Raw genomic sequence first — 23,860 nt, 5'->3', positions numbered from 1 at the left:
CTTGTTATTTTGATAAGATTTGATAACTAATACGACTTACTTTACTTCAAAAAGATTAAGTGCATTTGAATCATATTAATTAACCATAAATCATCTTGCATTGAAATTTCAACTCAATAAAAATGACTATTGTTCTGACCTTAACCTTTGTTGAAACAATTGTGGGCTTTGATTACAATCAAAAAATAATGCTGTTATATAAATGCAACTTCCATGGACAAACAAGTTCACTGCTCAGAACACGACTTTTCCTTCTTTGTCTGGGCAGCTGCCTTTTTGAAATTCACATTTTGAATTTCTTTCTTTATGACTGTTGAACCCTATTTTATACAATGGGCACCAGCTTTGAATAGTCACAACTCCTTTGAACGTTCATTGCCTTCCGTACTACACTGTTAGAATTCTTTAATTTGTTTTCACAGGCCCAACCTTGAGCATGAGACCAAAATAATGGTGAAAGTTTAGCATGAAACCAATAAACCACTGAAAAGCCTATAAACAAAGTAGCATATTCTCATCCAAGCCTGGCACAACTACTAAACCTCATAGTTTTCACGTTGCGTGTCCACTAAACCTCATGTTCCTTCACCAAGCACCAATAATCGTGTGACTATTTCAAATCTGCATATGGTTTGGAAGGCGTGCCAATAGAGTCTGTAACAGGAAACATGACAGAGATGGGAGAGGTGACACAAGAAATTACAAAGTTGCTAACTGAAATAAGCTTGAAGCCCACTACAGAGCCTAATATCTCATGACCAGATCACAATGTCCTTCAACATCTTTTGTATACCCACTTTCGCACCTCCTTCAACCTTTAGAACTGTTGGTGTAAATAAGTATTTACTTGTTACACTTACTTAAATTTACTTAGGTTAATGCATTATATTAATATTTATTTATTAGTCACCTAGGAGTATGTGCACTCTTGTGTGTTGTCATGATGACATCACAGGGGTCCGCACCTCTTTTAAGCACATGCTGTCTACAACACAGGAATCTTCTACACACATATGACACTTTGTCATTCTTATCCATTCATCTAAAATGTTGGATAAAGTGCTTAGTTGTCTTATCTCCTAGTTGTTTCTAGAGATATTCTAGGTGCTTCCTGAGAGGCTTTTATAAGCAGGCACTCCTAGTGTATGTACGTGCTTCTGAATAGTAAGCAATATCATTCTGATCATACTCTGTCTATTTTGGTTTACTATGTGCTTGTGTTGAGTTCTTTAGTTCTTGGGTGAATTCTGGCCTAAGCCAAATTCTTATAAGAACTAACCTTTCACATAGTCAACAGCCCAGAAATATTTATTTCACTTAAATCTAAACATAATGATATTTTAATCAATAATGGAAGCAAACAACTCGTCAAAGATTTTTCTAATGATTTCATCTGTCTTCTTAACATTTAGGAGTCTAAATAAATGCCGGCGTCCATTTCTTTCCAGTTCATGTCAGAAGAATGTTTTCATTTTTTCCCACTTGATTGGCCATAGCATTATATACTAGGAAAGTAGGAATGCGGAGGAAAAAAATTGTTTCGAATGGAGTCAACTTGAAGACCACATAAAGAATATTGAAGGGGGCACGAGGAGGGGGAAGTATTTCAGAAATTTTATAACTTCTAACTACATAAAATCAGATAAAACATAATAGCAGCAACCATCAAGACACAAACACCAAATTTTCCATAGAAAACCCTTGCAGTTAGAAACCCACAGCACCAACTCCCTTCAATGCACCAAATCCAGTCAGTTAAGGCACCAACTCTCCTCGAAGTACCAACTCTGATCAGCTAAGGCACCAACCCTCCTCCAAGTACCAACTCTGATCAGCTGAGGCACCAACCCAATACAAAACTCAATAATCATTGAATCTAAAATAAGACCTCTCACCATACACTCAACACTTCAATCCATCATACAAAAATTGCACAATACTCATCAATCTGAAATACATAGCAACACCCAAAATGCAAATCCACACCATTATATTCTATGCTTTTCATTGGCTCCGCATCTTACGTAAAACATATAACCATGCTTGACTCAAATAGATATCTGACTCTCAACTCACATAGCATCACATCCTTCAATTCTCAACCTCTCAGCATACAGTTAAACCAACAAAGAAAGTAGATATGTCCTCTCCCAAACTCCTCAGATTCTCAAATCCTAAAGCAGATGCAACACCATATACCACAATTTGCCAGAACAATAAGTAGAATTCACATCAAAGATTTACGGCATTCCAAACATGCAATAGCCAAGCTCTGAAAAAGACATTAATCTGACTCAGCTACTCGCATATATTCAAAAAGACTGCACAACATAATAACTCAAAGACTTCTTTAATCTCTACCGGGGGATATTCATCGCCAAAGTCTCACATTCTTCTTCAACTTTCCCACCACCCATATTATTCTCATGCGGAGAAAAAGAATAAAGATGCAATTCCAATATATTACCGACTGCTTCAAACTCCATCTAAATTTATCGAACCAATATATTACCAACTGCTTCAAACTCCATCTAAATTTATCGAAAGCCTTGATAGTGTAACCCCATGGCACAAAATATTCCAACATTCCACAGAGCCTCTTCTAAACTGAAACAATGACAATACCTCGTTATTGGAAGATGCAAATCACTTCCGCAAATTCCTAAATGCTAACTTCAAGGCTAAATAAAGCATGGATTCCTTTATTCACAATGCAAGACATTGCAGCACCTGTAGATTAAGAACAATTCCTTTATCAGAGATAGCTTGATTACCATTAACATAAATTATTCCACCCAGAAATTGCAGATGCATTCTCAAAATAGTTTTCATGTAATTAATGAGGCACAAACAGAACCATTTATATATTACGATATCATTAAACAAGACTCCCAGCACTTTACTTGCTCAATTCCTCCCACTTCATCCTTACTGCCCAATTTTTGATTAAATGTGTTATACAGCTGGTCAGATATGTCAAGAACAGTCATCACTATAATTCAATGCATTGACTATTTGAAATGGCATTGACATAGGATAATACAAAATCATCACTCTTTTGCTCACACCCAGTTTAAAATAAGAATCAAGGCAATAAAATTCATCACATCAAGCTTACAACTTTGTAGGAATGATCGTTAATATAGACCACCGAATAGAATAGTCAACTGACAATGTGTCATGTAGAGGTAGGCATGCTAGCTGCTGAAGTGGACAAGCCGGCAGCTGACAAGTAATTGATGTAGACTCTAGACACACAACCAACTTAAGAAGACACCCAGATAGCTTAACCAGACAACCAAGTAGCTCAAGCACGTCAAGCGCCTGACCCAAACAAGCAAGTAGCTCAAACCAAATCTCTATTACTTGAGAAATCCTCTGAAATTTATAAGACTTTAATCATCAACCTTTGGCAGCAATCACAACATATTAAGCACAACTATGCCCGGTAGAACTCTAACAAGCTCTATCATGTTAAAATGTACACCAAGTTTTGGATCTTAAGTTCAAGGATGACAATGCACATTTGTATTTGACCTAGAGCTTCATTGAAAGTTTCAGTCTGTCCATATATCTAAGTATGGAATGTTACAGATCTATCCGTCTAAGAATCAAGCGTATCCATAAAGCTTCCTAGAAATACTAAAACCCATAAGAACTCTATCAAATACAATGAAGTGGAATCCCAATAAGTATTTAAAGGTGCTAGAAGAATTGTTTGCTTGTTTCTTATGCATTGATAATTTTCTTTCACGCTACCATGACCAACATCTTTGACGAAAAAGCAAATACAGAGTCATACCAAGGTTTAAATGTCACAAATTAGATTAGCAATTCAAGTTGATGAAATTCATTGGTAGTACAAAACTCAAAGATATGAATATGCACTCAATTTATGATTGGTAAATTTTGCAATGCAACAAAGAACACCACAGGCATTGTAATCTTCAATGTCTTTGCACACGTGTGACCAATTGGAAATGTTACTAATATTCAAAACATTATTATTACTTTAATAATCAATTATATAAAATATTCAATTCTCTGTAGATAAGATTCTTTCTACGATCTTCTTAAGTTTCTTATTAGAACTTTAATATTTTGTACGTTTGTAAATTCTTTATAAAGATCTCTTCAATCATGTGTTAGTACATCAAATATTTACCACTTACTTTGCGTAATATGGTATTAGAGCGTAGTCCTTTTTCAAAAAAGTTGCTAATTTCACTCATTAAAATTTATTGAATTTTTCTTGGGATCTTGCTCTCTTCTCCAAACCCAACTAGGGCTTTTTTGTGGCCATTTTCATTTGTAAATCGCATCTATTAATTGGTTGTTTTTTGTCTACAACATGGTTTTGTTAGGCATTGCTCAACCTACAAATTTCGCATTTTTTCTTGCTACAACACAACATTTGTGGGTCATTTTTTAGGGCAAAGTATATCTCCAATCCATGGGTATCATTTCTTTTTTGTATTGCACACCATTTCTTCTAATTTCTGCTACCATCAACGACTTCAATGGTTTTTCTCAGCGCGGATCTGGTATTGGTTACTTGTGACAAGCTTATCTTGCATCTTCTAGCCCAAGTTCTACTTACATCTGAAACAAATATAACTGCCATTTTTTGTTTCTTGGCTCACATATTCACCATTTCGACCTTCACTTAGGTCGTTTATGTTAAAACCACATCTTCTTTGCCTCTTTGAAGTTTCTAAGCTTCGATTGTGAAGATTTTTTTCAGTGTTTTCTTTAGTTGTAGATTATCTTAGTCAGCTAGGGTTTCAATTCAAAGCTCTCTTTTTTTTCAAGAGCTTTGAAATCTACTTTGAATTTCTTAGTAGGTTTTTTGACAGCTTAATTGGGTTGGTCTCAGAATTTTTGGGTACCTCATTTTCCGTGCCTCAATTTGTGTTAACGGATTTGAATTTCAACTTTAGATTCTTTCTCATCTTTTTGCAAGCATTTATGGGTTGTCTACGATTGTTTTTGGGTCAGCCAAAAAAAAATTTTGAAATCCATGCCAACAATTAATCATCTTTTTGTAGTTTGTATCTGCATTTGCCTTTGTTTTCTGCATTGGGATTCATGCTTTTGATTTTTTGTGATCGCCTCTTCTATAGTTTTTGTTTTGAGTGTCATACAAGATGGCATCATCGACCAACTTAACGTTGGAGGGCAATGAGACATTCAACTGCAAGAATTATAACACCTGAAAGCAACACATGCTGAATATATTCAAATATTGTCCACTTGAGACAATTATTCTAGGCAAGGAAACTTGTCCTACAACGGTACAAGCTAATATAGACAAGTTTAATGCTCTGAATTGAGAAGTTGCCATGCATCTCAAGCTCTCTCTCATAGATGATTAGTTGCCTCAAATTCCTTCTCGCAAGTTTGCAACAAATATTTAGCAGCATCTAAAGGAGTTGCATGAGGTATCTAAAAAAAGTCACGCATTCTTTCTAAAGAACCAGTTGCTCTCCAACATGATGAATGAACGCATGTCCTTACAAGAACATCTCACGAAGATTAAGGACATTTAGGATTCTTGAAGCTATTGGTCAAAAAATGGAGGAAGAAGGTATGTTAGTCATCACCTTGAAGAGTTTACCAAAATATTACGAGCACTTTATATAGACTCTCAACATTACTAGTGTTGATTTAAAATTTCTAAAGTTATGGGCCATCCTTTCACTGAAGGATAAACAACAGTTTGGTAGACGTGCAACCTCGTCCTCCTCAGAGCATGCCTTTTCAGCCAAATCCTTTCACAAAGTTAAAGAAAATCTGCCATCTTAGCAAAAAGGCTTAAATCAATCAAAGAATACTTCAAAGAAGGAGGTGCGATGTAATTACTATCACAAATATGGCCATTTACTCAATCAAGGATTGTCACAATCGGTTGGCTTCTGAACAACAGAAGCAGGGAAGGTCTCAACCTAAAGCAAATGTTGTTTGAGCACACAAAGCATAAAGAGTCTATCTTTTACACCTTCATAGCTAAAAGATCTACAGACCATGTGAAGTCTTTTGCTTGGTATACTAATTCTAGCGCTTCTCGGCATTTCACTCGCAAGCGTGATTGGTTTACAGATTTTTCTCCTTTACTGATTCAATTATATTTGGAGGAAGTGACGAGTACACTGTTGTCAGCAAAGGCAATGTACAGATATAGTCTGCTGGGAGGAATCTAGTTTTACTCAATGTATACTACTTTCCTCACATGGAACTCAACCTACTCTCAATGAGTTAGACCATGCAACATTCTCCTCAACTTGATGTGATATTTAGTTCACACAAGTGCTTGATCGTTGATCGTGTGACAAGCACTATTGTTATTGGTATCGAGGATGGTGGTCTATATAGACTTGTGGCTATTGGTAATTCTCCAAAGCATGCCTTCACAGCTAAATCATCTAGTACCAATAGTCTCTAGCATCAATAGTATGGTGACCTAAACATTCATTATCAACATTAATTATCTTGCTCAGCTTGTTCGAGATGATTTAGTACTTGGCCTATCTAAAATTCAAACTCAAAATCAGTGAGTTTGTGGAGCTTGTCAGGTTGGAAAGCAACACAAGGCGTCATTCAAGGATGGTGACTCATGGCGAGCCTCTAAGGAACTACAATTGGTCCATGCTGATGTATGTGGTCCAATGATTACTCCTTTTTTTACTAGTTGCAGGTATTTCTTACTTTTTGTTGATAATTTCAATAGGAAAATGTGGGTGTACTTTCTTAAACCAAAATCAAAGGTGTATACTGCATTTTAGAAATTAAGGCCTTAGTAGAAATAGTTTAGTTGTTCTATTATATCTCTTAGGTTTGATAATAGGGAGGAGATTTTTTCTATTGCTTCCTCTACTTTTTGTGATATACATGGCATTAAATGTAAGCTAACCACTCCATACACTCCTCAACAAAACAATATCGTATAGTGTCATAACAACACCGTTATAGAAATGGCCAGGTCTATGATGGAACACAAAAATGTTCCTAAGAAACATTAGCCAAAAGCAGTGTTTACTGCAGTATATCCCCTTAATAGATCTCCCAAACATGTTGTTAACTGAAAGACTCTTGAGGAAGCTTGTATTGGTCACAAACCTAGGATCAGCCATCCAAAAGTTTTTGGCTCTTTAGAATATGTTTGGATTCCAAATGATTAGCACTCCAAGAGTCAGAAGCTTATGTTTACAGGTTATAGTGATAACCATAAGACTTACCGGCTGATTAATGTAGACACTGATTGTCTTATCTTCAATCGTGATATTGTCTTTGATGAAGAACGAGGACCATTGCACTCTTCGTCGTCTAAGAAAAATTATGAGCATCAGCCTTTGAAGGCCTCTAATTTGGGTGGTTGTCTTCCATTATGTCCACCTAATGGAAGGGATGATATACTCTGAATTTGATGGTACACTACCTGACTTTCCTCTAGATGATTCTAATCTTCCACTTGTTCAGATTACATTTCAACTCAAATCATTCCTCCTCCTCGTGTGGCACATCTACCCTTTGGCCTAAATGGTGGGCAGAGACTATTAGTGATCTTCGTCCTGATGAGCTCATTAAGGATAGACCTTCTATAAATATGGGCAAGCATCCAAATACAATTAACTTTGCCCTCATGGCCAACTGAAATAGTATTTATGAGCCTCGGACATTTAAAGAGGCCAAAGGGATTCCATAGTGGAAACAAGCTATGGATGCGGAATACCAGAGTCTTCTGAAGAATTACACCAGGATTCTCTCTAATATTCCTCTAAAGAATAAACCATTCGCTGCAAATGGGTCTATAAGGTCAAATATCATGTAGATGATACCTTAAATACAAGGCCAGATTAGTTGCTCAAGGTTTCACACAGCGGGAGGGCATTGTTTATGAGGAGACTTTTACTCCTACTGCCAAGATGAGTACAATTCGTCTTCTTCTTGCCATTGCAGCTCAGTTCCGATGGAAATTCCATCAAATGGATGTTGAGCGCCTTCCTCAATAGTGAGTTGAAAGAATAAGTCTACATGATGCAGCCTCTTGGTTTCAAGGTTGTCAAAGAACACCAAGTATGTAGACTCAAGAAAGCATTCTATGGACTCAAACAGACCCCTTAAGCATGGTATATCAAAATTAATCAATACAAAGTTGGTTGTGGTTTTCAACAATGCCCTTCTGATGGTAATTTGTATATCAAATGCTCTGGTGATGATATTCTCTTTCTTATTGTCTATGTGGATAACTTGATCATTATTAGAAATTCAGCACATTTGATTGCAGAAATCATACAAAATTTGTGCAAGGATTTTGATATGACAGATTTGGGGCTATTTTCAATTATTGTTTAGATGTTGAGGTTTGGCAAACTGATGGTAGTATCCTTATTTCTCAGTCTAAGTACGCCAGGAATTGCTTGACAAGTTTTGTATGCAGGATAGTAATCCTGTTTCCACACCTATGGAGAAAGGAAAAAAGTTGTCCTCCAAGTCCGATTCTCCCCCTCTTGATGAAACCATTTACAAGCAACTAGTGGGCAGTCTCATCCACCTCACTATCACTAGACCTGATCTAAATTTTGCAGTGATGTACATTTCACGCTTCATGACAGCCCCCAAGGTTGATCATTGGGTAGCAGCAAAGCGAGTGTTGGGTTATGTGAAGGGCACCTCTGATTATAGACTTCTTTACACTATGAGTCATGATTCCAGAGTCAGTGGGTTCAAAGATTTAAATTGGACAGGTCCAGTTGAAAAGACATCAACTTTTGGATGTGTTCAGCTTGGGATCTAGTGCAGTCACCTGGACCAATAAGAAGCAACATGCAGGCTCACTCTCCTCTACAGAAGCAAAGTATAAAGGAGTTGTTAAGGCATCTTCTGAGACTGTTTGGCTTTGTCGAATGCTTGCAAATATGCATTTATCTCAAGTAGGCCCAATTTTGATATTCAGGGAGTGCTCAATTTTGCCAAGAACCCTGTCTTCCATCACAGAACCAAACATGTGGACGTTCATTGTCATTACATTTGACAATTGGTTTAAGATGGGACTGTTTACTTACAGTATGTTCAAACAACAACTCAGATTGTAGACATTCTCACCAAGCCTCTTGGTCTAGATAAGTTTTTTCAATTTAGGGAACAACTTGGTGTTGTGGACAGATTGACCATTAAGGGAGGGTACTAGAATATTATTATTACTTTAATGTTCAATTATGTAATCTATTTAATTTTTTGTAGATTAGATCATTTTTATGATCTTCTTAAGTTTTTTAATAAAAAATTCTATTTTGTACATTTGTAAATTCTTTATAATGATCTCTTCGATCATTTGTTAATACAACAAATATTTTATCAATTCCTTTGCATAATAACTAACCACCATCACCACCATTGTATTAATGTCTCAAGAATGACCATTTGAGTTAGAGTAGTGTAAATCTCAAATGAACCTACTAAACAGTGCATGAAAACAGAGACATATATCACCACTTGTAAAAAAACTCACCTATAGATATAAGTACCCAATGTTGATTGCTTAAGAAATAGTTGCATAGGTAGGAGTGTTCTAGAAACTTGGAACATTGTGAAGCCCAATCCACAGTATTGTGAACTTGATTATCAAATATTGTTACAATAAAGTAGAGTGAAATTGGAGAGAGAACCAATTGATTTGTTATTGTTAGAAAGAAAGCGGGGGAACACAGACCAAAATACTGAGCCCCGAGTAATTCTTTTGTGTTGTATTTGACATAAACAGATAACTAATCACAATACACCATAATGCACAATGGCTAGAACCCCACACACACACAAACACACATATATATATTATTGCTTGTCATTCATGTACATATGCTCACCATTTATCTTTCTACAATCTGTATTCTCATATACATTCTCCCTTGTATCCCACTGTCACATATACTCTTCCTACTCTTTTGTCTTCTCCTACTTCCGACAAACTCTGTCACATTCTATCTGTCTATTAAAATAACTAGTTGGTGGGACATTCCCCTTACATACAACAACTAATATAGATGACATCTCTTCAATAAGGAGCTTTGTGACCCCTTTGTGGTGATTCGCAATGGGATCTCCGTCGCTATCTTGGCAGTTCACTGTCTTGTAGTCATCGAAACTAATACCATTATTGACAATAAAATGCCTTTTGATTTTAATTTCAAAAGTAATACAGAATTTGACACTGAGGAGTTTGTGACAGAATTCTCTCTTCAAAAATCAATAAGAATGCAGCTAACAATACACAGTCAACATTCAATCTACTTCAAAAGGCAAGGACATTGCACTGAGAATGTTAATATAAGATACAACATACCACAAAAAGCAGCTGGAAGCTCATCTGTCAATACTGGTTTCCAATCTGACATTATAGAAGGAGGCAAGGTCATAGGATCTTCAACAATTTCTTCCTTCCTAGTTCCTTTCTCATGGTCCATTATTGTGACCGAGTTTTCTTTAGCAACAATTTCCATTGAAGGCTGTGCTCCAACAATACTATAACGGCCCTGACCACCACACTCCAGTACAATTAAGCGTTGCCACAGAAAACTAAAATAGTAAAACATTGTTGAAATAATAACATAATAAATTACAAAATGTGATGAAGAAAAAATTAAACCCAAAATTCTATGCGAAAAAAGAATTACCACATTGGTGCCTTGATGACCTTGCTCAACAGATTCAAACAAGAAACTAGGCGCTTCCCTATCATCTTCATTCACCAAGCATCGATATGCAAGTACCGGTGTCAAGTGGTCCGAGAAAATACTGCGATAAAGCGGTATCAAGTTTCCCTTCTTTGAAACTTCTACAAAATTCAGAAGATCTGTTCAAACACACCACAGCTCATTATCCATTTGCCTATGACTCAAATTTAAAAACGATACAAACTTTCTGTTTTATGGACTCAAGCAAAGCAAAAGCAAAAGACAATGCAATAAGCCAAGAGTTTAAACCTTGTTAGGTGAACCTATAAATACTAGCAATAAAAATCAACATCCCATTAGCTTCTATATATCAGAAATAATTTGTAAACATATGTACCTAATGAAGGAAGATTTGAAGTTACAACTGTTGTGTTGGCATTTCTGACAGGATGAGTAGCTGCAAAGGATTTGAAACATAGGCTCTGTCTTTGATTAGTCTTCAATTTCCTGAAAACAGAGGAAGCGTAGAGTGGCCGAAGAGGGTTGGATACATTGATGTTTTTCTTGTAGTAAGTTGAAGATTCCCTTGATGGGACAAGAGAGTAATGACCGCCTATAGAGGATGCCAAATGGCATTCCATGTCAAAAGATTCCTGTTAAAATGAAAACTGTCATAAGAACAACTTTCAAATTAGGCGTAGAAGCAAAAAAAATGGAGCAACTTATTTGAAGCAAGTAAAATATATATATAAATATAAATAGAAAAGCTAAAAGCATATTGCCAACGATATAAGGTTTTGAGATTTAACTAGGACAAAAGGGTCAAGAAGCGCATGCTGTCATGCTATTCTCAACATGTAGTAATAAGATGAGGTAACATATAGTCAATTATCAGCAAAAATTCAATAAAATCCAACTGACCAACTGCGAACAGAACCAACTGCGAACAGAACAGCTTTAACTTTAGCTCATTTTCCAACATCACATGTGTAGACATGTCCCAAACTATTGTTTGTTTAGTAAACTACAATACATACTGGGACACGAGCTTGTGGCTGCCCCATATTCAATACAAACAATAGTAATTATAGTGATATCATCACCATTGTAACAATAAAAAATATCGGGACATGAGCTTGTGGCTGCCCCATATTCAATACAAACAATGGTGATTAGAGTGCTATCATCGCTATTGTAACAATACGAATTTACCTATCCAAAAAAAAAAATGAATTCACTGTAAGCAATTGGAGGAGGATCATTTTGACTAGGTCAAGTCATAATGAATCAATAAAACAAAGTAATTGGTACCAATAGCACTATTAATATTATTATTCAAATAGTCATTATAACTGTAAATATGATCTATATGTTGTTGGTTCAAACACATTAGTAATATTTTTAAATTATTAAGTTGTAGTAGTACTAAATTATTACTCCAGTTATTACTATTATTATTAAGTTAGCAACAATAACTATTTTATTTACGTGTTATTTAAATATTATTTCTTAGCATGCAATTAAAAATGCATGATCAAAGATTTGGAAGGAGCAATTTAAGATAGAATCAGATGAACAACTCCTTGAACTTTGCAGGCACTAATCAAAGTCGATTGCTTGCATGACTAAATTGGCAAGGCTTAGTGCAAGGTGGTGAACAGTGAAAGGAACTGCAGTTGTAACCAAAAGAAAAAGTTTCAGGTGCAAGGAAGGAATTTGTTAGGATAGGAACTTGTAGAAGGAATTATTATGTTAATAGATAAATGTCTATTATTAGTTAATGGTAATCTATTTGTAACCTATTGTAAATATTAGAATGTTTCTAATATTTAGTTAGTTGTAGATAACTATTAGTTTTCTCTTAAGCTAGACTAGAAAGTTTCTATTCTTTACGATCATTTCCAAAGGAAACATCGTTCCATTCTTTGGTATATATAGACCTTTCGGGCTTTGTTAATAACAAGCAAGTATTTTACAAATTACTTCGTAACATGGTATCAGAGCCAATACATCAAAAAAATTAGAAAATTTTATAATTTCTTTCGAAATTATCTGCTACAAATTTTTGATTTTATTTCTCAGTTTCTTAATGTCATCTAGGGTTTCCGTTTTTCAAGAAATTCCTCTATTCTCACCTAGTTCTTGGCAAGGGTTTGAGGATATGAAAATCACAATTTTCTCCAAGAAAGAGCAAAACCGCAAGCTGGAAGTATCTAAAAATCACGGCATTACAAAAATAGAGGTCGGTTTTACATTTGGTCATTTTGTCCTACTCACAACTACTAAAAATCGAGCCTCAAGTCATAGGCTGTTGTTTCTTCCCTATGTTTCAGATTGCACCGGCATCCTAGCAGCGAATGTTCCAAATTACGTTTGCTTCAATCGCATCTACAAATCACCATTTTTTGGCCCATACTCTGCAATTGGAAGCCATTTTTAGTGTCGTCTCTGCATACTTTAGCCAAAATGCCTATCTCTGCTACAAAAACGACCATCTTTTTTCTTGCAAAACTCCATTTTTTTGCTCCTTTATCTTCCATGGCCACCAACTTGTTTTTTTGCTCAAAACCCTGATTTCTTGACCTCAAATTTTTTTCAAATTTCAAATTATTTCTGGGCTTTTTGAGAGCTCAACTGGGTTTTTGTCCTTTTTTGGGTGTCTCGATTTTTGTGCCTTGATTTTTTAGCTAGCAGATCCAAAAACCGACAACATATTCCTTTTGGTTTTTTTTAGTACTCTTCTTGGTCATCCTTCAAATTTGTTGGGTCTTTCATTTTTTTGCCTCGAAGAATGTGCCTTCACAGATTCTCACGCTTTTTCATCGAAAAATGTGCTATAGCATCTTTGACAGATATTCAGATCGAGAACAACTTAAAATTCAATGGTCAAAATTATGGTACTCGAAAGAAGCGGATCATGGCAGTTTTCGAATATCAAAATATCAATCAAATTGTTCTAGGTGTTACGAAGCGTCTGACTACCCCTAGTACTAATCAGGATACATGGGATCTAAACAATCGGAAGTCGGTGATGCTTCTTAAATTATCCATAGCTGATGATCAACTCTCTCAAATTCCATCCGATAAGCCAACTGTCGAGATATGGGCACATCTAGAAAGGTCTTCATGAGATTTCTAACAAAAGCAAAGCTTTCTTCTTGAAGAACGCTCTGCTCTCTATTATCACGAATGAAAAAGAGTCTAGGAAATCGATTATTACTCTAAGATTAGACAATGGGGGGCATTTTGTTCTAACGAATTCTCTAGCTTCTTGGATACTCATGGCATCAAACGCCAATTAATCACACCCCACACACAACAAAACAGTGTAATTGAACGTCAGAATAGAACAATCACCGTGATGGCTCAATCCATGCTCGAACACAAACATGTTCCGAAGAAGTTCTAGGCAGAAATAGTCAACGTTGCAGTTTATCTCTTGAATTGGTCACCCACAATGGTGGTCAAAGGTAAAACTCTGGAAAAGGCCTAGTCAAGTCGCAAGCCCAAAAGCAGTGACTTAAAGGTTTTTGGCTCCCTTGCTTTTTGTTTGGATCCCTGATGCGTCATGCACTAAGTTGGATGCCAAGAGTCAAAAACTCATGCTTGCAAGATATAGTAGTCTTCACAAAGCCTACCGCTTGATTGACATTGCGACATCTCATCTCATGTACAGTGCTAATGTAGTCTTTGATGAGCAGCGAGGACCATTCATGCTTGTTTCTCTCGTTCCTGATCCAGGAGACCAGCCTATGAAGGCTCATGCTTTGAGAGTTAGGCTTCCACTAGGTCCACCTGATGGGAGGGCTCCAGTAGCCCTTGCAGACACCCTGTACAGGATCACCTACTTCTTCTACAGGATCACCTCGATTTGTAGATGCTTAACCTGAGTTTTATCCAAATTCTTCTGATGAGGAACCTAATCACCAAGGATCTCCTGATATTGATGTTGGTCGTTCTCCTCTCCGGCCTAAGTGGTGGGCCAAGACACTTGTTGATCTTCGTGATGATGAGCTCATTAATGGGAGAACTACTCGAAAAAAGAGCAAACCTACAAAGTCTGTTAACTTTGCTCTTATGGCCAACATTCATTATTCTGAGACTAAAGGAATTCCAAAGGGGGAATAGGCCATGACCTCTGAACACCAGAGCCTACTGAAGAATAATACCTAGGTCCATTCTAATCTTCCACCAGGAAAGAAACTCATTGGTTGCAAATGGATTTACAAAATCAAATACAAATCTAATGGTACTTTGGATAAGTACAAAGCTCGTTTAGTTGCAAAGGGCTTTTCTCAATATTAGTGCATTGAAAATGAGGAGACCTTTGCTCTTGCTGCAAAGATGAGCACCATCAGATTAGTCCTAGCCATCGCAACACAATTTGGTTGGAAGGTCCATCAGATGAATGTCAAGAGTGCTTTCCTAAATGGTGATCTCCACAAAGAGGTCTACATGATGCAGCCTCCTGGTTTCGAGGTTGCTTAAAAAGACCATCAGGTTCTCAGATTGGTGAAAGCTCTTTATGGCTTGAAGCAAGCCCCTAGGGGATGGTACATGAAAATTGATAAGTACCTCAGTGATCAAAGTTTCTAGAGGAGTTCTTCAAACTCAAATATGTACATCAAGACTACTGACAGTGACATCATCCTTATGATTATTTATGTGGATGATTTGATCATCACTAGCAGTTCGGCATCTTTGATTCAAGGAATCAAACAGAATTTATGCCAGTCTTTTAATATGACTGACCTTGGGCTTATGCATTATTCCTTAGGTGTTGAGGGGTAGCAACAGTCTTCTAGTATGTACATCTCTCAGTCCAAATATGCTAGGGTTCTGTTAGACAAATTATGTATACAAGATTGCAAGCCTACATCTACCCCCATGGAGAAAGTTCTCAAGTTATCAGCCAAGTCTAATTCTCCTCCTGTTGATGATACTACATACAGGCAACTAGTAGGCAACCTCATCTACCTCTCTGCTACTAGGCCTGACATCAGCTTCGCAGTCAACTACATCTCACACTTTATGACAATTCCCAAGGTTGATCATTGGATGGCCACAAAGCGTGTACTTCGTTATGTGAACGGCACTTCAGGTTATGGACTTCTTTACTCACGAAGTTCTAATCCTAAACTCAATGGATTCACAGATTCAGATTGGGCAGGCTCTGTTGACAATAAAAAGTCAACTTCCAGATGTGTTCAATTTGGGATTTGATGTCGTGACATGGACTAATAAGAAGCAACAGGCAGCTTCTCTCTCCTCTACAAAGGTCGAATACAAAGGGGTTGTTAAGGCAAGATGTGAAGCTATTTGGCTTCATCAAATGTTTGTGGATATGCAGATGTCACCAACAGGACCGACTACTATGCTTGTTGATAACAAAGGCGTTATCAAGTTAGCCTGAAATCCAGTCTTCCATGAACGAACCAAGCATGTGGATATTCACTGTCACTACATATGACAGCTGGATGAAGACGGAACAATAGACTTGCAGTATGTTCCTACCAACAAATCAGACTGCAGACATTCTCACCAAGCCTCTTGCCCCTGATAAGTTTGTCAAATTCAGAGGACAGCTTGGTGTTATCGATAGATTAATCCTATGTTACCAAATCCTCTCCAGTAACCCTCAAAGTCTAGTTTGATTCTGTACAAAGTCTGGTCCTTGTCAAATTCTCCCCAAATTATCTTGCAGAACTATGAATTTGCTGCAAATTCTTCTAGAGAAACCCGGGCAGAACTTGCAGCGAATTTTGAACTTGGGCTGAATTTGGCCTCACAACATTTTTTAAGACTTCTTGGAAATGTATATTTTTGCCTGATTTGGTCTAGTCAATCCTCCCAACCCTTAAGTGGCCACTAAAGAGGCCAAAAACGATGGTCTATATCGCATTTACGCATTGTGAATGAAAATGAAAACTTGCTAATAAAGGAAATCCAAATTGACAATAGGTGACATCCAAATTGACTATTATTGAGGAATTTCCTTAAAAAATATATGATATCTTTGAATCCAAGGCTTAAAATTTGAATCTCAACTTTTGATCTAACTTAGTTAGAAATCCTCTAACCAATACAAAATAAAAATTAAGATAACTGCACTTATCTTTTGAAAATTCCTTTCATTCTCAAACAATCCCCTTGATATGGAAATATGTTCCATGCATGTGACCAAGCAAGTGTCTCATGTCGTATGTATGGCTAGATGATGCAATTAATATCCTATTAGATGATGCAATTAATATCCTATTGAACCGAAACATAGGATATGGTGATGTATTTTTCTATGTTGCTCTACTATAAGCATAGTATTGACTTATTTGTTGTTGCATATATATACATGCATACATATTTTTAAAAATATATGTTTTTGTAGATATGAACCCAACCCCAAAAAAAAATTGGACGAACAAACCCAAATCTCGAACCCTCATCCATGCCGGCATCCGAACCGGCAACTTAGGATTAATCATTAAGGGATTCTATTACAATAATAGATAAACGTCTTTAATTAGTTAATGGTAAACTATTGTAAATATTAGAATGTTTCTAATTTTTAGTTAGTTGTAGATAACTGTTAGTTTTCTCTTAGCTAGAATAGAAAGTTTCTATTCTTTACGATCGCTTCCTAAGGAAACATCGTTCCATTCTTTTGTATATATAGATCTCTCAGCCTCTATTAATAACAAGCAAGTATTTTGCCAATTACTTCATAATAGGAATTACTCTACCACAACCAGTCATTTTTTAATTGCAATTATTCATTTCATCACATGCATGCTTTTTTTATTACAACAATTGTGGCGAGATAAGAGATATTTTGAACCTCAAAATAACTCTACAACTTGAAATTCAACCAAAATGAAGACATCTTCAATTGTGCATTGTTAATGCATGACTGAAGAAGAACAATTCAAACGTTGATGCATTAAGATATTCCAAAAACTAGAAGATACACTTGTCAATGGCACCATAGTATTACTTTTTTATTAACTCCTTAGGTTTATAACCAAGCCAAGTTTCTTGTAGGAGGATCAACACATTTGCATAGCCTTTCTACACACTGCCTGGCCTAATGCTTAGTTCAAACTTAGAACATACTTGATGTTTCATACTTAAAGTTTGATGCCAAAATTGAGTGTGATTCTTGCATCACTTGTCCGTTCGACTATAAGTGGCTTGCTATCACCGAGCAAATAAATCCCTATGACTATCATTAGCAATAGACTTAAATTCCAATCCATTCGACACAGCAGGTGTTTGGAGGCACCTGAATCAAAGAACCAAAAGTTACTTTAACACTATCTAAAAAAAACATCAACCCAAACTCCTCATCATGGTTTTCCCGAGTAAAAGCAGCCACATTTACTTCATTACAAGGCTTGTGGGATAGATCATACTAACTTTTCTTGCAATGTTTTTATAAACATGAGCAAATTTCTAACAATAACACTAAACCTTTCTTTGTGGCGATGAAGTGATAGAAAGGTAATTTATATTGTGATATTGTGTACCATGTACACATTCTAAATTTTTGCTCGTCGCCATTCACTCTACTATAGATATGAGCTAAACATGTTGAAGGTCAAAGTTGAATTTTAACCAGCAATTGCAAGGACTCTATAAAAGTGTCAGAAGCACATTATTGATATCTTCTTTCTATTGGCCTATTCACCATATGAGATGATCCCTAAGTGAAGATGCTTTAATAAAGACTCGCACTCAAGCAATTTAGAAGAAAGCCAAAAAAACCAATACATATAATACATAAATGTCACATATAAAATCTAATTTATTTTTGCTTTTAATACATATATAAACAAATATCTTTGTTAATAGAGAATTTCTCATACCTACCTTACCAAGGGCCCACCATACCCTTTTGATAATGGATAAATAGGAGCAATTTGAAAACAATGATCTTCCCCTTTATTGAATGCATTTGGCTTGTCAAAGTGGGGCCTCGAGTACTCTCAAAATAGTCAATGTGCAGGGTGCTTAAAGATCAATGGTTTTCACCATCCCTGTGCCTTTATTTAATGTAAGCAATTGCATCATACTTTTATCTTCTTTCCCAATGTATTTGACTTCGTCGCTCTTCCTTGTTCCTTTATTTTGCCAAGACCGAATCCCCTCTATGCACAAGATTCTATACCCATAATGAATGATCCATTGGTTGGTGTACTCAATTCATCAAAGAGGTTTGATAGAAAGTCAAGCCAATAATTCCTTTACCTATGGCAAAGTGTGAACACATTTCGGTGTCTTCTTGTTTTATTTGGTTGCCGACTATATGTGCATATCACTGGCATGGCTTTGTGGTGAATAATTTTTTTAGTAATTGATTTCCTATGGACCGATACATGTTCACCCTTATTGTCAATAATGCAAACACATTTTATATTTCTTGGTTCATCCCCTTCATTCATGGTATTTCAGGGGAGATTAAGTTAATATATATTATCCCCTATATTTTGCATTTATTCTTCTTGCAAATATTAAATAGGTATGATTGATTCCTCCGCTAATCTAAGAAGACGTAACTTTCCCACTATGCAATCCCCCACAAGCAACTCCTTGAACAAGTAATCATACTTGGTGCCCATCTTGAATGGCCCAATCTGCAAATCAGAGTGATCTAATCCGCAGTCTGGTAAACAAAGAGAAGAGTTGGTAGCATGAGATGCGATAAGGCATGTAGGAATGTAAGCACCTCGGATGTAATCATTATTAGGAAAGGGCCGAAACAATCCAGTACAATACCAAAAGTGTTATAGCAGACAATTTTATATGACAAAATTAAAGGTAAATGGATGCGACAGTAATACAGATTTGGGAGCCTAGAAGCAAACTGGGCCCTCTCGACGGTCCTTACAAGGCCCAATCCCAAAAATGGTCTCCTACAACTGTTGCATTGCTTTCAAATCTCGGAAACATTTTTCTCAATATTCTCCTTAAACTATATGTAAGCACTGTGACATGACAAAGATGTCGTCGTGAATTAAACTGGTGCTCTTTATAAAATGTATTTGAACAATTTATTACATTTGCAGTTGGCTTTGATACCATGTTAAATTCCATAGATCGATGCTGCAAATATAATGGCATTGCAATATTATGGTATGTGTTTTCCAAATACAATAATCACTTACATTTATATTGAGTATAAGCCATGAATAGACATGTCCCTTTCATTAAACAAATAATTATATGTGTGTGTGTGTGTGTGTTTATCTGACAAAACCTATCAAACATCAACAGCAATTACATTATTAATGACCTATTACTTATTGCGTACAAGTCTAAACATAAACTTTACTATATAGTGATACTAATATTCTAATATGTTGTCAAAAGTGGCATGTTTTGATGGTTAAGTCGTGTTATTGTCCTTGCCATGAAGGTTCGGATCCCATGGGGATGAGGTCTCCCCTTTGTGGCCTCGTCAATTCATAGATCTAGGTTAAAGCATTTACCCACTTTTTTAAAAATTCAAAAGATTAATAAATTAATAAAAAATTCTAATAAACCTACAAGGATCAATACTAATATTATTGGCTACCCCAACATGTCCAAAAATGCTAACAACTTGAAGCTTAATGAATTTGGTTCCCTACCTTCTATTGCATTACATAGCCCCTACCCCCCTACCCCACCCCCTCCACCACAAGTCTATTAATGTTTGGACTAGTTTGGGGCTTAACATTTGTAGGTTAGCCCTTATGGATATCTTTCTTTCTTTTTTTCAATGTTCCATGAGGATGCATCTCTCCAAAAAAAGACCAACCATTTCTCATATAGGGACTATCTAAGAGAATAAGATGTCGTGGAGGTATACCTCATGTGCCCCCACCACTACCAATAGACAAAGGATGTCTCTCAAAGAGAGATCATATCTAGGATATTTCCCCCTACTAGGAACATCAATGGCACCCCAAGAAATCCCTAAGAGATTCAAGGAACTCATCAATGCCCTCAAACAAACAAAAACATCCACCCATACCCAAGTCGCACACTTCAAAATAAATCTTTTTAGATTTAGGCCACTAACTACAACCTTAACACATTATGGGAGCCTTTTGGCTTGTCTGTATGGGTCAGTACCCTTGACTTTTCTACTTATATTTATCAAAAGCAATTTATAGACCCCACCCACACCATAAACAATAAAACAAACCTATAAATATAGATCCCACCTCTCTCACTCATCATCAAACCATTGAGCAAGGCTACAACAAAGGAAGAGGTCAAGGCTACACAAGTAAGGACATTAGTAAGAGCAAGAAATGATAAGAGGAAGAGCAAGTGTTCCGTCCTAATCAATCAACAATATGCATTAATCAAGTCTTCAAGATTTCAAGGTAAGCCTTGACCATTCATACTTGGGGATTTGCATTTTTATTTTACACACTCATTTCTAAACCTGAAATTTATAATCATATGACCATCTATGGTTATAAAACGTTTCCTTAAGGGTTGTTAAACCATTGTCTTTACTCAAAATAGTAGTTAGACAACCCTAAAACTAGCACTTAGGGGCTTAGGTTTTGACTTTACATTTAAGGTGACGGTATTTTAGGTTTCTGAACATTTATTATTATTTTTTAATGTTTATCAAATTAACATCTAGCCTTTTGTATATCCTCTACTATTACACTTCAAACACTATTAAACATAAAAAAACAAAAATGAAGAACTCATCTGATGAAGGTAGACAAAGAAGAATTTCTATTTGTGTATCCTCTACTTCTACACTTCATGGGACCCTAAAGTATATTAAAAAGAAAATCAAAAACCTTGTATCTTTAGTCGTTGCATTATGTGAGAATTTGCTTAAGTCAATATGCCAAGATGTAGAAGCCCAATGAATAGTGTAAAGAAGAGAGAGATAGACAAGAACAAATTGATTCTTATCGATATGGAATAATAGAACTGAGTGGGCTACAATAATCAACTAGTACAATGTAGAAATGTTTGCATATAAAGGCAAGGAATGATAACTAGGAGATAAGCAAGAGATAACTTATCACTCACACAAGACAGAATCACATGTCCACTAAAGGTGGTGTTGATCTCTATGCCTAAGTAGCCTATTTGTGTCTTAGTCATTTTCAAGGAAGCATTGGTGGGTCATCACAACGATTGATCTATCTAGAGAAGGTCGAGTTACAAAGGGCTTGTTCATTTTCATTGCATGTCGAGCAAGTCAAACGTTGTCGAGACCCCAGTAGAGACCGGGCAAGTATACAAGCTGAGTACAACAGTGAAAATCGAGCAAGTGGAAAGTCAGTTAATGCCAAGTGAACAGAATACGCCGAGTGTATAGAAGCCGAGTGACAGCATGAATGTTAGTTATGACCAAGTGTCTGAACATTCAAATGTTAAGTAAAATAGTTTCAACATATGAATTTGTAATGGCACAAACACTTATATAAATCATTTTAGCCAACTTCTACACGACAATTAAAGATTGTAGAGACATTTAAGATGGAGATTACGCATTTTGTCAGAAGGCATTAATCCCAAGGAAAGCAGATTAACTAATCCGAAAATCAGAAGGATAAACGGCAAAAGGATGCAATATGAATTGTTGATCAAGATCTAGAACTTTCTACTATTATCTATTTAAGAAGGGTTCTAACCCTAAGATTGAAGTATGAGCATGTGTGATCAGTGTGTGTACAGAAGTTTGAGTAAATGAGCAAACAAGGACAGAACAGAGCAAGGAAAGCTAAGTCTGAAAGGAGAACAAACAGAGCAACCTAAGCAGTGAAGGATATAACTAAGATATCAGATAAGGAGATCAATTTGAAATATTGAAGAGAGAAGATCCGTGATTAGCTTTCAAAGAAAACTGAAGGATCAAGTACTAAGTCAGGGCAAATCTCTAAACATAGTGGTTCTAATAGACCTATTTAAATCTCCTAACAGAGTCCTTACTTTATTGTAAGTGTAAAATCCTTTAACAAGGTAAGACCAAATAATCTTAAACGCTTTTGACAAAGTAGACCCTTAAAGGGTAGATCATCTAATATGATCAAATTGTAACCCTAACAGATTAACTTTGTTGTTGCAACAGTAAAGATTTGTGGGTTTCATCCCCACCCCAGTTTTACCATCATCTTGAAGTGTTTCTGAGTTACCAAAATCTTTTGTGTTATGTGTTGTTATTTTCATGGTTGTTATGCTTAGATAAGATTTTATTTCAGTATTACAATTTATGATTTTATGGTATGAGATTTAAGATATGGGATGGATTAGTTGTGAATACAGTAAATTGTTTTATCAGTAAGTTTTTAAGACCCTGATTCACCCCCGCCCCCCCCCCCCTTCTCAATATCTTGTTTTAAATTTAAAACTTCCAACAATTGGTATCAAAGCTCAGTTCTCTTGAAGAGAAATCTAACCGCTTGAGGGATCAGATCTTGGAAATGGAGGAATATAAAATGGGAAAAATCATTGAGAGCCAGATGATTGAAATCCAGATCGTACTACAACAACTTGAAGAAGCAAAAGAAGAGTTGAGGAAATCCTTAAGAAAAAGGAAAGAAATGGCCATTCAGCAAAATGAAACACTTTACAAGGAAGATGATACACAAGGACTTCTTAAAAGTGGAAATACTGGTGACAGTGAAGCAGCAATAGTAGATCTATTGGAGAAGAACAACATTCTAAGTAAAGAGTTAAGAGGACTCAAAAGAGAACAAGAAATTCAATCAGTAACTCTATGTGAGGTGACTGAGCAAAAGAAGAAAGCTAAAGAAGACAAAATCATGGCTGAAGAAGATAAAAGACAAATGACTACCAGACTTGAAGAAAGATCATTTGATGTGTAGAAGCTTACATACAATCAGCTGGATATGATGAATCAGTTGATAATTGTAAATTAGGAGTTAAACAGGAAGGACATGGAGATTAAAAGTCTTAGATCACAGAATGATCAACTAAGGAACAAGTTGAGATCTGAGAAGGAGCTTCTAGAAAGAATGAACAAACCAAGTGAAGCTGTCAAATACTTTAAAGAATTGATGAGATCACCAAGGTCGTCAAGAGATACTTCTGGTTTGGGACATATCAAGCACTCTTCATCTACTAAGAAAGGAGAATCATCAAAGAGTGGAGAACAAAGAAATGCAAAATCCAAAGGCAAACCTACATGTCATCATTGTAGTAAAATTGGA

General features: G+C 36.1%; 1 protein-coding gene across 5 annotated transcripts in view; it reads right to left on the bottom strand.

Moving 5' to 3' along the window:
- Positions 1-23,860, bottom strand: part of LOC149555557 (anthranilate synthase alpha subunit 1, chloroplastic-like) — a 165,264-nt gene that overhangs the window by 125,997 nt on the left and 15,407 nt on the right. For 3 of the 5 annotated variants that reach the window (XM_089829671.1, XM_089829670.1, XM_089829668.1), the window contains 3 exons: positions 11,068-11,323; positions 10,671-10,849; positions 10,340-10,529 (listed from right to left, as the gene is read on the bottom strand). In XM_089829671.1, coding sequence (XP_089685797.1) covers positions 10,340-10,529; positions 10,671-10,849; positions 11,068-11,311 — 613 coding nt within the window. In that variant the 5' untranslated portion in view covers positions 11,312-11,323. Of the gene's footprint in view, positions 1-10,339; positions 10,530-10,670; positions 10,850-11,067; positions 11,339-23,860 lie in introns of all 5 variants that reach the window. The other 2 variants (XM_089829672.1, XM_089829669.1) reach the window with 1 other exon arrangement.

This window comes from Cupressus sempervirens, chromosome 5, assembly GCF_028749045.1.
Source record: "Cupressus sempervirens isolate cs-2001-9-10 chromosome 5, ASM2874904v1, whole genome shotgun sequence".
NCBI classification, from domain to species: Eukaryota; Viridiplantae; Streptophyta; class Pinopsida; order Cupressales; family Cupressaceae; genus Cupressus; species Cupressus sempervirens.
Note: the sequence above shows the minus strand (reverse complement) of the source record. Positions and strands in the feature narration are given on the sequence as shown.